At 51.4% G+C, this 16,445-nt stretch overlaps 1 protein-coding gene across 2 annotated transcripts in view; it reads left to right on the forward strand.

Moving 5' to 3' along the window:
- The window catches only part of BATF (basic leucine zipper ATF-like transcription factor), a 28,514-nt gene extending 15,372 nt beyond the window's left edge, over window positions 1-13,142 (forward strand). The window contains exons 2-5 of one of the 2 annotated variants that reach the window (XM_065839088.2): window positions 3,381-3,528; window positions 7,577-7,913; window positions 9,726-9,830; window positions 12,543-13,142. In XM_065839088.2, coding sequence (XP_065695160.1) covers window positions 7,848-7,913; window positions 9,726-9,830; window positions 12,543-12,749 — 378 coding nt within the window. In that variant the 5' untranslated portion in view covers window positions 3,381-3,528; window positions 7,577-7,847 and the 3' untranslated portion in view covers window positions 12,750-13,142. Of the gene's footprint in view, window positions 1-3,380; window positions 3,529-7,276; window positions 7,914-9,725; window positions 9,831-12,542 lie in introns of those variants that run through there. The other variant, XM_071809442.1, reaches the window with a different exon arrangement.
- Window positions 13,143-16,445: the final 3,303 nt, after the last annotated feature.

The raw sequence follows: 16,445 nt of genomic DNA on the forward strand, positions 1-16,445 counted from the left end.
AAATCAGGGCAGCAGGAAAATTTCCCTATGTGGAGACTAAAAGTCCCACTAGCTTAGAGCGGAAACTAGTGAAATGCCGCATGACGGAGATGTGCAGAGCAATGCCTGGCTTAGAGATAAGTCTGTTCCTCTGCTCACCCCCTCACAATATGTTCAAAGAAATGGAAAGACAACTCATTTCAAACTGGTAAATTGACACACTTCTCACAGAGCCAGCAAACTGGTTTGTGCAGGTGGACAAGATGCCCTGTTGGCCGACAGTTTCAGAGGGCTCACAAGGGATCAGGTATTAATATGAAAAAAAAGGATACCTAAAACCCAAATAAAAAAAGTTTGGCCTAGAAAAGATAGAAGATGGCACAGGTTTCAGGCACCTGCCTTGGGGTTCAGGTAAAGAAGGGCAGGAAAGAGTTTCTGTCTTTTTTCTATCCCCTCTTTGAAGCCAGTGTTGGCAATTGTTAGTGATGGCAGGAGGACTGGCTCTTCAAGCCAGGGCCTTGCAGCATCACTGCTGGCACAGCTTAGGGTGCAGCACTTCTCCCTTGTCCCACCTGCAAAGTACCATTGAGGACGATGTAACACTGAGAGCCTGCTGGTCAGCTGTGTACAGGCACTGGTGCTGGCAGCCACTGCCAAAGCCATAGGAAACACAGCCATTCCCTGGGAGTCTGGTTAAGGAGCACTTCTGTCATACTGGGCCAGCGAAATGCAAAGGCAGAAAGCACAGGGTCGGTGGTCATCTGAAACTATCCCACTCCCTCCCTCTGCCTACTGCTCTCAGCTCCCTGGGAAATTCGTGGGGGTTCACAAGGTCTCTGAAATAGCCAGCACTAAGGATGTCCTCCCCTGTGTCCAGGTGGTGGACCGTGAGCCTCCCTCCTCATCTTTCTCTCAAAAAGGCCTTGAGGAGCTCTGAGGCAGCCAGGGGCTCTGCAGGACAGACCAGGCGCGGAGGAGGGGCTCAGTTTGGCCGTTGCCTCCCCCGGCAGCCTGCTCTGGACTGGCTCTTTCCCGATTGCTGCCACAGGAGAGAGCTGTGTGTGTCCACTGGCGGCTGTGCCAGCCAGTGCCAACGCAGTGCCAGCCGATGCCAATGCAGTGCCTGGACACATGTGGCTTACATCCATTTGTGTGTGTTTTGATAGCTCTGCCAGTGCAGTACTGCTGGTCCAGGCTACTTGTACAGGTGCCAGTGTTCCTTCTGCACAACTCCCCTGCCCCCTCCTTCACAGCTGCTCTGCTCCATGCTGCTTGTCCTCTCCCATGCCACCTCCAACGTGCTGTGCTCCAGCACCGCTTGTACAAGCACCATGCGCATCCCGGGCACAAGCTCACTGAACGTGCACCCATCAACACAGCTACTTGTGTTGAACACCTCCTCCAACCACACTGTGTGCATGGAAGGGTTTGAGAAGCACTTGTGCCCACCAAATGGGGTGGGAGGAAGAGCGAACCAGTGTATACACCCCACCCTAAGCCAAAAATGAAGCAGATCCCATTGGAGTGGGAGTACAGTACTAGCATCAGTGCTGTTCACAGCACAGTCATCTCCTGCCGAGATGTGTGTCTCAGAGTCTAGCTGCAAGAACATGCCTTAATTAAACTGGACTCAATCCTTGGGAGGCTTGAACATGTCTTATGGTGATGGATGGTGTTGAAGAATGTTTTCCTCTGAATGGAGTCATGGAGCAGCCACGTAATATGTTCAAGAATCATATATTAATTTAAGAGACAAGCAATGTGTTCACCCTCCGCCCCCATGCCATGTGGCATGTTTGCAACCAATGCCCAGTGAACATCAAATGCCCCTCAAGCTGTGGTCATCCCCTGGGAGCATAAATTTCGCTGCTTGGTTGCTGTGGTTGGATTCGCTGCAGCACTAGCAGAGGCCCAAGGTTGGGTCCTGCTGCCACTGCGCAGGGCTGGACAACCACGCGTCTCTCCTCTCTTGTGTAGCCTGGAAGTGCACGTGCTGGGCAGCATGATGGAAGCTGGGGCTTTGGGCCCTTAGCAGCACTGGTAAGTCTACCCCTGGGTGGATCAGCCCTTCTGGTTAAACGGGTCACTGCCCTTCCTCTTTGGGCCTTCCCCATCACCACTGAATGAGACTCCCACCGAGATGAGTCAAACCGTCAGACAACATCTGCACCTCTGCGCGCCCGTCCATGCGCTTGGATAGTTCAGCCAGTGGGCTCGGCCCCAGGCAGCGGAAGCAAAGGAGCCCTGGTTGACAGGGTGGTGGGGAGGGTGTCTGGCAGCTGAGCCTTTTTGGTGCCCCAAGCACGTATGTATCCAGCATGTCTGGGTGGTCTGGTCCATTTCTGACCAGATCCCAGAAGCTAGACAAGGCCCGTGAAGTCAGAAGTGAAAGTTTGGCCTTAAATGGATGTACTCTTCCAGGATTTAGGATCTGCTGACCTGGAGAGTCATGTAAGTGCACATCTGAGTACTTGCTCATGAGCTGCTAAATCCTTGCCAGGAACAGATCAGAGGTTGCTCAACTAATTACCCAACTAGTCAATATGTACAGGACAGGAGAACAAGACATTCACCTCTTCAGTAGCCTGGGGTGAACTAAAATTATCTGTCAAACTCACGTATGTGTTGGGGCTGAGACCCTGACAACCTCCTGCCAACCCTTCAGCTGGGAGGCTCTGGCCAGGCTTGCTCTCCCCCTCCAGCGGGGTCAGATGGACCCCAGCTACCTGGACCTCTGTGTCCATATCTGGAAGGCAGCACATTTGCCGTTTCCTTTCTATTGTTTCCTTCTTTTAAAAGAGACATAAAAAGCATTACAAATGACATTCAAAAAAACTCCATAAAAGTGGCAAAGTCAATTACTGAAGAAGTAGAAATTGCAAGATATGGGTTTGCCTGGGCAACATAGCTTCAGCTGCCTTGTGCATATGATCACCTCCTGCATTTTGCCCTGGATTGCCACCTCTTCTGCACTCAGGCTGGACCTTGGCCAGAGGAATGATGAGCTGGTCAGCCAGGCTGCCTCCTCTCTTAGCAGTGCAGGGAAACTCCTGCAGAAAGAAAGGGGGATCTGCTGGGTAAACACTTGGTGCCTCCCTGGAGAGCTGGGTCTGTGTCTGCTCCTGCCTCAGAATTACTCTGTGTGTCCATGCGCCACACAAGTAAGAGCTTTCACAGGAGCAGCTGCATCTTCCTCATTTGCTGAGGCTGATTTACAGAAGTGCTAAAAGTTTGCAGCTTCAGTCACAGATATTAGAGTTGAAGTTTGGTTAAATAAAGTGCTATATAGAGCCAAGACACTGAAAAATCAAATCCTAGTTCATTCACACTGTATGTCCAAAACAAATCAGTATTTATATCCTAAATCTGTCTTCGTCTCTTGTTTTGCAAATGTTAAATAGGGATAACTCCACCCTCACACCTGAAAAGGGGGCTGAGAAAACAGCTTCATTAAGAGCCCTGAAGCACTCAGTGCTGAAGTGATGAGCACTAGAAAGAAATGGAAAAGCAGGATGTTGAACAAGCTCTGAGCACAGGACAACAATGAAGGTAATGCAGCCATCCCAGGGAAGAAACCTCTGTGCATCACACAGTTATAGAGCACAGCATGTTACATGGCATGAGCATGTAAATGCAGCATGCTTAAGGGAGCTAATTCTGGGATTTCCATACTTCCGTGTACTTGACGTACAGCCCTTGTCATTTATCAGACATTTGGGGTGTAAAGTCCCTGTTTCCTGTACACTGGCAGGTTGTGACAAGCAAGGACTGGAAGTGTTCCTGTGGTAGGCATTGGCTCTCTGCTAACTGGGATGAATTTGGTGGGACTACACTTGAGCTCTCCTGACACAACCTCACTCTCACACTCAGCTCAGCTGAAATGAAATAGCCCTGCTGGTGGAGACAAGCCATCCCACAGCTGGGAAAACTGCCCACATCACAGTCAGGACCAGCACGTGCTGACAGAGTGGGACAAGGCAGAAACTTGTCTGGTAGAGAGCAAGGACTTTGTTCTACACCACCATTTGCTTAACATCTCTTATCAGCACCTAATCCCACACAGGTCTTCAAACTCACATGGGGAATGAAAAGAAAGTTGTTGCAAGTGTCCAAATATTGTAAGAAATTATTTGCATAAAATGCTACATGTGAAGCAGAAACAGCCTCAGTGGTTTACAGGAGGCTGAAGTTGGTAGCTGCTCTTGGTTGGATTTTTAAATAGCATTATGCACTGAATGGTCATGCAAACGAGATGTGTGTGATGGATGGGGTAAGATGCATTTTGAACGTTGCTGCTGTAAGCCTGCAGCAAGTAAGAGGGCTGGAGCAGCAGGTTCATAAGGAAACTCTAGCAAGCACCAGTGCTGAGGAAGCTGTTATTAATAGCACAGGTGGGATTTAGGGACATTTCTGGGCTCTGGAGTCAAAGGGAATGGCTGCAGTTCAGCTTGAGAAGTGCCCCATGTGCTCTCTGGGCTCTGAGGAGCCCATCTTAGTAGCTTTAAAAAAAAAAAAATCCTTTTTTAAAACCTGGGAACATAACTCAAACCCATCTTACAGAGGCAGGATTCAGCCTGGATCCCTTCTGACAGAGGTTTGTTCCAAGCCACCTTATACAAAGGGGCTTGAATAACTTTCCTGAACTGCACATCCCAAGGTCTTCCTAACCTCATCTTGCTTTGAACTTCAGACCCAAAGTTTTCCTGCTGCAGTTGAAACCTGGTGCTTTTTACCCTGCGGTGGCGGCACAGTAGACAGCTGACCAGCCTTTCCATTACAGCATATCAAAGACTGTTCCTTCCTCCCCACCCACTTCTCGCCCCCAAGACTTCTCTTTTCTAGGCTAAATGGACCAAACTTCTTTACTCCTTTCTCCTAGCGCAAGATTTCTGTGTGTTTGCCCTTTGTATTGTTTTCTTCTGGACCTTTCCACTTCCAGACCTGGGACTTTGAATGTGTCTGGCCCTGCACAGGCAGCACGGGGCAGTCACCTCCTCTGACTTGTACCCAGCACCCCAGGCCAATACCTGGCCCTCTGTGACACCTCCGCACTGCTACAAAGCTGCTGTTTACGATGCTCTGCAACCCCCAGATTTTTCCCTGACATTCTGCTGCCCGGTCGGTTATTCCCCAGTTCTTCTACCTACATCACACTTTGCTTTGCATTTGCATTTGTTCTTGCTGAGCTGCATCTTGCTGCTTTCAAACCATTTTTCTGGCAGTCAAGATCACGGTAAGCCCACCCTCCAGAGTTCCTGCAGCTCTGCTGTCCTGGAGAGAACAGGGCTTTCTTCAGCAGCGCCCGCTGTTATTCAGAAGGGACGAACACAGAACTGGATGGCCCCATCCTTCCCCTAAAACAATCTGGAATTATCCCTGCCCCATCGAACTGCCAATATAGCAGTAACCTAACACTTGTGAGTTCATCCAGTGCCACTGACACCGATTTCACAGCTACTGTGATTAAGATCAAGAAACCTAAGTGATCCCAGAGAGGAAGTCAGGGGATGTTATTCACAGTGCAAATTTAGTCACCTAAATCAAGCACAGAGACCAGGCCGGCTCCTGAGGCTTCCCGGGGAGCAGAAGAGGGGGAGAGCCTGGGGAGGGACATCAGGATACCAGCTCCCCATGTTGTGCATGCAGGAGGTGCACAGGGCAGGACTAAGAGAGCTGGGAGCAGATGCTGGTGGGGCCACACTAGTGGTTTCTGCTGCTCTGGACCAGGGGATTTCAGCTGTCTCCGGAGGAATAGCATGGGGTGACACAGGTCCTGCCCAGCCTGGGGGAGTGCTGTGAAGGCTCTGCCCTCCTTCCTGCTAGAACAGTCTCATTTACAGAATGCTATTTTGTGGCTTGTAAGTGACAGGAATTCATTAACATCATAGGCAACTTGAGCGCGAGGATACAAAAGGAGATAATTCTGCTTATTTGCCCGATAATGCAGCAAGGATATTTTTCCTTGTGTGTTCTTGAGTGGCAAGGCTGGGAAGAAATGCCAGCAATGCTCACACAAGCCTGCACTGCGGTCCAAGCATGCGCTGCTCTGTGCGTGTGCTTTTTGTGCTGTGATAAGGCTGCAAACTCAAAGATGCCCATACTTTTGCCCTAATGACAGCCACATCTCAAGTGCCCTTGCTGCTGCCCTGCTACTGAGACTTGCTCACTGCTCCTGTTTGAGGCAGGAGAAACTCAACCAAAACACCAATATGCAGTGAAAACCGGTAAGTGGGAACTGGGAATCACTGCTTTGCACAGAGTGGGTTACTATGGATGCGTTCATGCCTGCTTCTGCATCTGCTCCTCATGGCACATGCGAGAACTCAGCCGCTCTGAAGACATGTGCTCCTGTCTGTGAATGGAGATCCTGTTGGTATGTGGCCTTGGTTCATCCCGCTGGTTCTGGTGACATGAGCAGATCAAAAAGCATATGGCTCCTGCTTTGGCACTCCCTGCCCTTGCACTGTCACCTCCAGAGCTGTTAGCATGGGGTACCCTGCGGACACTCCTGAGGCACTGCTGTCCCAGGGGCTGCTCGCACATCTTCAGTCTACTGAGGCTCACACTAGGGATGCTGTAAGTCCCACACAGCACAGACCAGGGGACAAACAAGGGGATGCAAAGCAACTTCTCTTTGCTGCTCTCTGCAAGGAACAGGTCCAAGTTGGGTGCTGGTAGAAGGGGAACAGCAAGGAAACAACTTCCAATGTGCCATAACACTCCTGTCTCCCCATAGCCCTGTCCCACATCATCTGCTGCCAGCTGTGGTGAGAGGGGGTGAGCAGGGAGCAGGCAGCGAGACAGGACCCTTCATGATGGTCTCATGTCCCCTGGCCTGTAGTCAAGTGCATACCATGGCTCGAAGTGAGAATTAGTCTCAGGTTTAGATTCTGGATCCACAGATCGTTATGTTTACAGCACTTTGTGTGCCAGTGTTGATATTCCCCTCACAGGCCAGTGGTGAGGCGCTAGTGAATGTTTTAAAGTGCTAGAAAGCTTTTGCCTTGTAGAAAATTCCAGTCGTACCAAACACAGTCCAAATGTGGTATGATCCCAAGCCTTTCTTCCTAGGTGGGACTCATGCTTCATTGTAAACATGCGACCCCTCTGCACAAAGAGCATTTACGTGGCACCTGCTGAGGCGACCCATCCCCTCCCTGGGACCCGCGTCAGCGGTGTCGGGGCGGCAGGAGGGGGTGTGTGGGTTGTGGGGAGGTGGGTGGCTGCCTGGGAATTTCCCCAGCTGGGCTGGGGTGGCAGAGGCTGCCCGGGGCTGGACCAATGTCCTGCTCGTGCGGGGCTGTCACGGCATGCGGTGCCCCTGGAATTTCTGGGTGTCCCAGCAGCACCTCCTCCGCACTGCCCTCCTTTGAGGGTCCAGGTTTCACAGCCAGGGACGGGGCTTTTCTTCCTTTCCACCTCTGCTGTTTGTCTTAGAGAAAACCCAACTCACTGTTTTTCAACTGCCTGAAGGTGTTTTTTGGGGGTTTTTCAGGCTATTTTGAAGCTCATTTTTCCCAGATGTGCTTTTTTTTCTTTTCTTTTCTTTTCTTTTTTTTTTTTTCTTCTTCTGTAACTTTTCTTCTTCGTCTTAAAGTTTCCGGCCATGTGACTTTCAGCTTACATCCCCGAGGTTCTGAGAAACCACAGGAGGCCGAGACCTAAAGGGAAGGTGCAGAGGCTCGGAGAGGAGAGGCAGAGAAAGTGTCAGGAGGACAGTGTGCCTCCGGGACGGGCGAGAGCCGGGAAGCCAAGGGTCACCTCGCTGGGGCCAGAGGAGGGCAGGAGACAGGGAAGCGAGGCAGAAGGCCGGCACGCCAAGAGCACGAAGGAAGCTGAAGAGGCCCTGGGAGCCAGAGACGGGAGCCATGCCCCACAGCTCTGACAGCAGCGACTCCAGCAGCTTCAGCCAGTCTCCCCCTCCCAGCAAGCAGGTAAAGTGGGGACCCTTCCCCAGCTCTCCCCCACTGGAGAGCCCTTCGGGGTGGGCCATGGGTGGGCAGGAGGAAGGCTGGCACCCACCGCTGCCGTTTCCACAGCACGCTGTGGCGGGGCTTTCTAGGAACTGCTATGAGGAGAGAGATGTGGGGCTGAGCCGGGAGTCCTGGCAGAAGCCCTAGCCACTAAGCTGGGTACAGGTGGAGAGAGGGGGGGCCGGTTACCTAGCACTGTGCCAGGGGCAACTGGGGGGCCGGGATCCCTGGGCCTTGCGATACACGCTGGGCGGACAGCAGGCAGGAGCTTCAGCGTGAGAGTCGATGCTCTGGTGAGGAGCCTGAGCGTTCACCTCCTCACCATGGACCAGGGCGGCTGGGGCAGCCTGGTGGCTTCCCACTGCAGAGACAGCACTTGGCTCCCAAAAAAGTCCTGCCATTTCAGGTCTACTTTGTTTTCCGTCCAGCCTCAGAGGTTTTTCATCACAGTAATGCTTGATAGAGGGATTTTGTTTTGTTACAGAGTAGCTTAATGGTAGGTCTTTTGCTGGAAGACACTGATAAAAGTCCAAGGTATTTCCACTGCCTTTTCTGGCTAAGCTTTAGTATATCTGTCATTTGGCATTTCTCTACGGCTGGCAATAATGGCAAGTAACAGAGACTTGGCTCAGAAACCTTGGGGATGATTGCAGCAGATGATTTTGGGCTTTGGGAGACATCCTGATAGGGAATGGGATAAAGCACAGGAGTTGCCAAGGATCAGGGACTGGACTTGCTGCAGGACATAGGAACTGCTGTAGCTAAGATAGGTGTAGGGTATTGAAGGCAATGGTAAAACAGTTAAGTTCAAAGAAAAGAAAAGATCTTGGGTGGAGTGGAGGAGGGAGAGGATGTGGACAGACTGATGGGCTGGGAAGATAACATTTGTGGCTGAGTCTTGTAGTCCTGTGGAGAAGCAGTGGTGTGAATGTTAGCGAGTCCACAAAGAGGCAGTGCAATATGAAAATAGAAGATGAAAGAGTCTGTGTGACGGTTTCAACTGTTAGAAGGCAGCAACAGACCAGATCTCAGCAGAGAATGGCTGCTGCATGAAGCTGGTGACCTGGAGCCTGGAGCCCTGTCCTCTTGCCTGCCCAAGGCGCTTGGGAGTGCTGCAGTCAGCATTGCTACCAAGGGACTCGAGAAAAGAGCAAGCACAGAAACCAGGGTGCTGGAGCAAGTGAGATTTGGGAAAAAAAAAAAAAAAAATCCAAACCAAAACAAAAGCTCTGAGTGTCTCTAGTTAAACAAACCAGGATCCATATTGGTCTGCAACAAATAAAGCCTTATGGAGAATGGTGATGGAGAGGGAGTGGGACCTACAGGGAAACACAGGATGAATCTCCGGAAGGATGGTTTAGCCAAGGACCTGGAATGACTTCAGTGCCGTATCCCCATGGAGAGACAAGAAAGGGAAAGGTTTACTGTATGACAAATTCAAATTGTCTCTCTTTGGGAGAGAGGTCCTTATCCTGATCCCTCGAGCTATATCCCAGGCCTGTGTCTTGGTGAAGGGAGAGTGGTCTTTACCTGGCTGTGCTGGGAAATGAAATGCCCAGGGGTATCAAACTTGCCCCTCCTGGCAACTGAGATACCAACGGCATTACACAACCCTGGGGCAGGGCTTTATCCTGATGCTGAGGGTGTGTGGTGTCCCATGTTCTGTGCTTCAGTGATATTATTCGCTGTGTCCGCCTTCCCCATCTCCTGCTTGGCAGGACCAGGGCGATGGAAGGGATGCCTCAGTCATTTCCATGGCTTGTGTTTCCCTAGGACTCTTCTGATGACATGAGGAAAGTCCAGAGGAGGGAGAAGAATCGCATTGCTGCCCAGAAGAGCCGCCTGAGGCAGACGCAGAAAGCAGACACGCTGCACTTGGTGAGCACTCCCACCCTTCCTATCTCTGGTGCTGAAGGCTCACATAAGGGACAACATGCTTCTACCCTAGGTACTCAGAGCAGAGGTGCTCAGTTGGGGCAGGACAGGAAAAGTGAGGCCAGGGCAGGAGGTAGGAGTCAGTGCTTGCAGCGAGAGCACACAGCCCGGGATGACTGCCACTGAAGCACTTAGTTTTGCAGCTAGTTTTGAGTCAACTTTTATCTCTCGCTCTGACAGTACTGATTTCCTTTCCTAACCTCTTATGACTAGCTCAGTCAGAAGCTCTTTGAAAGCTCAGGCTCACCTGCACTGGCTTTCCCTGGGCTTGTGCTTCACGCCATCACTTACACAGCAGTGCAACAGCATACAAGGCTTTTCTGAGATGTAGCACTTTATATTCATTGGTATGGATAATGGTGCAATGCGGAGCCAGATGTGCCATCTCCTCTGGTCTGTTTCCTGAGACACTACACAGTGTAGATAAATAAATATTAAAATTTTCTAATATTTTTAAATGTCTCTGTCATAGCTACTGTATCCCTTTCTACATCTGGACACTGAACAGTACCTGGAGGCTTTTCCTGTTATTTAGCACAGATTTTCCCTCCTTTGGTTACATGTTGCTCTCCCACTCTCCTTCTGTGGCACTGCGGGCACCTCTGTGGCTCTTCCCAATGTGAAGATCCAGGCATCTGCTTTTCAGGAGGGACAGTCACTTCTGGCTGTGTGTGTTTGGACAGGAGTGTGTGGTCAGTGTTCAAGCACAGGCACTGGGCTCCTTTGCATTTTGCATGTTGCTAAGTGCAGACCCATGTGTTTTGGGCCACTGGCAGTCACGGTGCAGACCACAGAGCCTGCAGTGGGCAGAGACCATTTTTATCCCTGTGCTGGGCTTGGCTGCCCTTTGAAAAGTGGTAGTTGGGCTCATGTTAAAAAAAATCCTTTGACTTAGAGGTCTTCATATAACCCTGGATCCGAATTTTTGGAAAGAATTCTTGAGAAGCTGGTCCTGAACCTTCCTCCTTACATAGTCCCCTCAGTCCATGGTTGGAGCTGGGTTTAAGACAGTGATTTCACTCTTTTCTCAGTAGCTGGTAATCCTTCTAGACCTGACATAGCTCTAGGCTGATTGCATTATGTCTGTCAGCAGCAGTGATTCTGGGCAACTGTGCCTGAGGAGTTGAAGAAAAACCCTTTCCTTGGGGTCAGTGCACTCTCCAAGGTAATCCTAGAGGTGGATATGGGCTTTGATCCTCCTCCAGGAAAATACTACCTAGCTGTGCACCAAGAAGAATGTGCTCTTAGGGCAGATGACAAACCACTTGCTTATGAGATTACTACTGCTCAGCTAGCACTGATAGCACAAACTCCTTGCCTTCCTATGGGGACAGGAGCAGGGGGGCCCAGTTTGGTTCAGACAAAGTATCCTGGTAGACAGCTAGAGAAATGCAGGGAGGCAAGCAGAGGATGGATGTGAATTTTTGTTAATGTTTTTACAATTTGTTCTGAACAGTGATCTCCTCCTGCTCCTGGGTTCATTTCCCGGGTGCTCTTTGGTTGGCTCTGCGTTAGGAACTTTGCTTCTCTGACGTGGTTCTGCCCAGAAGAGTATGTCTCAGCTCGAGCTATGGTAGTATGAAAGGAGCCGGCAGCTCCATCTACCCCAGGGCTTTGTAGCAGGTGTTTTGAGGGGAATGAGTCACGGAGAGGCTGGGGCTCCCAGCCCCTGGGTGATTCCCGTCAGCTCCTGAGCTCGACGTCAGTCAAGATTTCCAAAGCAGATGAGAGATGTTCATTTGCTGTGCGAGCTCCTCCTGTGACAGCCTTTGTAACTGACGAGTGCGTTTCAACCTGTGCACGGAGAGCGGGCACTGTCATCAGTCAGTGTGGCAGCAGAGGGGTTGACAGATTTGCTTTGCTGAGGTGGTGGTGCAGCTTTCCAGGACCTCAGAGTGCTGGGTCCCACTTTAGCTGTCTCAGTTGAGTTTGCAGAGCCTGCTACCACATCCTCTCTCCCTGGTCTGGTCCTGCCAAGGCTGCTGGATCCATGGTTGTTTGGTGCCTGGGATGCTCCAGCCTGGAGCTGGCTGCACTTCAGCAGCAGTAGAGGTAGCAAAGGCTGCAACGCTCTTGGGATTGTTGAGACAATGCTGAGCATCATTATTAAGACGTTTGTTGTTATTCTCATTAATAACAGTATTAATTCAGCTCTTCTGAGGCCTCGGTTTCTCTTTTCTTCTGACTCAAGCGTCTCCCCCTCCTCCCCACCGTGCCGCTGGTTTCCCCAGCTGCTAGCAGGAAGCAGTGAGTCTTTTCTTTCCAGGGCAATGACAGGTTTCCTGTGGCAGGTGGTTTTCTGGTTAAAGACGGCGGTTATTCAGCACGCCCTCCCCCAGCCGGCCGGGCAGCCCGGGAAGCGGCCGGCGGCGTGTGTGTGTGAGAGGGAGTGAGAAAGCCTGGGCGGGAGCGTGCCATCGCCATCGTCACTTCTCGTAAGCTGGGGCCAGGGAGTGCGGCTGGGGCCACCAGCATCGCGCCTGCACACAGCCTGGCGAGGGGGTTTGCCCAGGCGTGGTTCTGTGCCGAATTTACCGGAAATATGTAATTCTGGAAACTTTGCGGGGCAGAGAGGTGCGGACTGCGACCTCCATGTCCCCAGCTCATCCCTGTGGCTACTGAGCTGAGGAAGCCCCTGTGGTTTTGTCTTCTCAGGAGAGTGAAGACCTGGAGAGGCAGAACGCTGCCCTGCGCCGGGAGATCAAGCAGCTGACGGAGGAGATGAAGCACTTTGCCTCAATGCTGAGCTCCCACGAACCACTCTGCTCCATCCTGACATCCCCTCCGCCACCTCCAGAAGTGCTTTATGCCACACACTCCTTCCACCAGCCCCACATCAGCTCCCCACGCTTCCAGCACTGAGCCAGTCAGCGGGATGGCAGCCTGCCGGCTCCGCTGATGGCAAGAAGCAACTTTGTGGGGCTCACTTTTCCATCCAAGGGAAAGAGACAAACAAATGGACACCCCTTCTCAAAGTGTGTACTCTGAGTGACTTGCCAAAGACTTGCTTCCTGTGGCGAAATGGCAGAGCCACCAGGAGGCATCTTCAGGCAGCTGCCAGCTTGCATCCTGGGAAGAGAAGACATCCACAAAAGGGCACCCACCCACTTCCCTGGTGCTTGCCTGGGGATGCTTGCAGGAGTGTGCAGCACCAGCAGCCTCCATGAGCGGCTGGCTGTGGCGTGCAACAGCCAGAGCTCCAGGGAGAGGTGAAGAGGCAGAGGGGAAGATTGGGGGCCACAGAGTACCAGGGCGAAAGTGGTTTATTTTTGTAAAATAAAGATTGAAAATGCTTAACTCTCCGTTTCCAAAATAGGACCTGAGCCACTCCTAAGGTGCAACATGACACAGACAGTGGGAGGGGAGAGCTTGGTGTCCACGGAACAGCCCTGCATGTGCTGGTGTCTAATCCAGGGTCAGCAGCTGGACCCCCACATTTAGAAGGGGAGCCCATGTACATGGGTTGGGGAGTCTAGGAAGCAATGGTTTGTGGGGTGATAAGGTCCCTGGGGCACATGGGTCCCTCCTCGCTGCAGGGCTGGACCTGGCTAATGATCTGATGTGCCACATAGCTTCACAGGTCTCTTCCCTGCTGACCCCCTCAGCTCCCTGCTGCTAATGGTTAGATCTCCACGTGCTCCCGTTGCAGGTGTGGAGGTGTGCTGCCATGTCGTGTCACCTCCCATGCGGGTATTGGTGGGCTGGTGGGGCATTCAGCTTGATCAGCAGTGTGGCTGAGAAGGAGCATCACAGCATGGAGGGGGTTGGTGGTGCTGTGCTGGAGTGCGTGGGGGAAGCAGGACCCTGGTCCCAAGGCACCCCGCTATAAAGCACATATCTGCAGCCAGCGCTGTTTTCTCCACCAGTCACAGCTCCACAAAAGGTTGCTGCACCACCTCATGCATTGAAGCAGATAAAACCTGGAAGGTCAGCGAATAGTTGATTAGTTCTGCTGGGTCTGATCTAGTGGAAACACAAGCTGGTCCATACACACAGTGTCTGCACCTTAACACCCCCTGGTCAGCAGTCTGCCTATCAGCCCCACTCTATACACAAGGCTGAAGCCCACCTGCTAGTGCAGATCCTGTTGCTAGTGCTGGCTCAGTGCTGCTGCCATCTCCAAGGATCATTAGCTGCAATATTTTCAGCATAGGGGACCACAAGTAGTGTTGCTGACACAGGCCTTTAACTGAGCGAAATGGACCTAATTTGTAGATACCCTTATTTCAGGCACAGAGAAGCAGCATATTTCCTGAATGGATTTTGGCCCATCATCATAGCCCAAGAGCAGTTGGGAGAAGTCTGCAGTGTGCTGTACTGTGCCCATTTTCTCTCTCTGGTTCATGCTAGTGGGATGTTAACCAAGCACTGCCATGCCTCAGCAAGATGTCCTCAGGAGAGGTGCAGGTAGCACAACAATTTCTCCTGCCACGGCCTGTTAAGAGGCTTGTGAACCTCCTGCCTCCAGCTTCTCTGCCAGCATGGGAAGCACCACACATTGGCCTGGGTGTCACCACCCTACAGCAGCAATGCTGAGGCAATGGGCAATTGCACTGGCCCTTGCCTGTGGAGCTCTGACCCCTCCCCAAGGGGGATGCTCAGACATAGGGGAGGATAGTGGTTATTCCAGCCAGGCAGGTGAGTTTCTGCATACAGGACATGCAGAAGACACCTACGGGCAGAAAAAAAAGATCCTAACCACATGCACAAAAAAGCAGCAGGAGCAATTTTGGTATGTCTTACACCACTCCTATCTGTTAGATCTCACACCAGCAGGCTTCAGTCCATCCATTGGTACAACAACCAGAGCTGCTGATCCCCGGCACAGGTCATGCTTTGAGCCAGCCAGGCTACGAAGGCCCTTCCCAAACTGCATTTCTCTGGGATTTGGTTCTTTAAGCCTGGGAGAGACAACTGGCTGCAGCTCTTGACAAGCTTGTTTCTACAGACTCTGCTTCTGCTCCTTCAGCTTCTGGTAGGTTTGCTCCTGGATTTTTCACTTGCTGTTCCTTAGGAATTGACGCTGGGGTGCACAGAATCAGAGAAAAAAGCTACTGCTACCTTGCTTGGTGTTTGCTGTGCAGGGCACCGTAGGCTCTTGCTCCTCACTGAGGGATGCAACAAAGCCCCAGCAAAGCCTGCGCTGACTTAAAACACATTATTGCCTACAATAATGAGAAATCCCCATCCTTTCTGTGAGCCTTTGTGTTTTCTCATGGCTATAAAATGCTAAGCTTGGTTGTAGCTGCAGACGGAGGTGGTCTTACCCTGATGTGTATGTATCACCTATGCCCACGCAGACACAAAGCCAATATTTTGCTGCAGAGCTGTTGAAGTCTGAGATACTGCAGGCTGGGTGGGGTTCTTCATAATGCCCACAGAATTGCTAGACTACTCACTGGTAACGTCTCAGACTTATTACTACGACTCAGAACGAAATTAAGTGGTAAGTGGTGAGACCAGGAGACGGATTTGCAACAACATCCTCTTCAGAACCTAAACAATAGTCTTGGCATCACCAGTTGAGATGCCTTTCCTCTGCACGGCTGGCTGTGAGCTGGAAGGCCTCCAAGCAGCCTTGTTCTCAGTCATTTTGGACAAACGCTGGGTGTATGTTGGTGCTAAGGGATGCATCTCCCAATCTGACTTGTCTTTGCCCCAGTCTTGCCCTCAAAAACCTGAGCATAGAAGATGATCTGCATGGTCCAAGTGGGTTTTGACCTCTCAGTTGCTTCTGGGGATTGTTAGGTGTCTCAGATCCGGTCTCTCTTCGTTATAAAGAATCATTCTCCTGGAAGACCTTCCTAAGCAACAAGGGACAACATATCCTTTCAGGGCCACCAGACCTTTCAACCAGTTGCAGAGAAAAGATCTTTTCCTGAGACTATTTGCAGAACTGCATGAGCTGCTTGTTCAGGCTATGCGAGGAGACTCCTTCACTTCTGTGCAGGTGCTGTCTCCTGTTCCTCTTTCCCAGGCTCCTGGCCTCTACAAAAGGTTCCTCAGGCAAATAGTTTTGATTTTCAAGCATCCAACTGCCTGTCCTCTGGTGTGGCCCTCACTGTTGTGAGCAAATGAACTGTTAATGAGCTCAAATGAGGAGCAAAGGGTAGGGTGGTGGCCAGGGCTATAATCCCTGAGTGGAATGTGCTTGTCTGCTCCTGCTGGCAATGCACTTTTGCACTTCATTTCCATGGCATCTGGCATTTCTAAAGTGTTGTGTATTGTTTCTAAAGTGGTGAGTATTATCTGGCCATGCCCATCCCCTGGGAACACAGTCCTGCTCGCTGCACACAAGAGGAGAAACTGGGTGATGGTTGGGTCTGTGGCAGCTCGTCCCTACCCAACCAGGGTATCAGTGCCCTTCCGTTGCACTACATACTCCCTCACTGAAAAGGTCCCTCAAAGCAGTAAAGATGAGAGCTCATGGGAGGTCGAGAGACTCCTTTCAAGCTGGGAAAGGCCAGGCAGAGAGACAGCTCTTCCCTGCAAGCACAGCCTGCCGAAATCCTGTGTTTGTGCTGGCCTCTGCTGGGCAAAGGCTGAGTTCTCCCACCC

The sequence above is a fragment of the Patagioenas fasciata genome, chromosome 5, assembly GCF_037038585.1.
Source record: "Patagioenas fasciata isolate bPatFas1 chromosome 5, bPatFas1.hap1, whole genome shotgun sequence".
NCBI lineage: Eukaryota > Metazoa > Chordata > Aves > Columbiformes > Columbidae > Patagioenas > Patagioenas fasciata.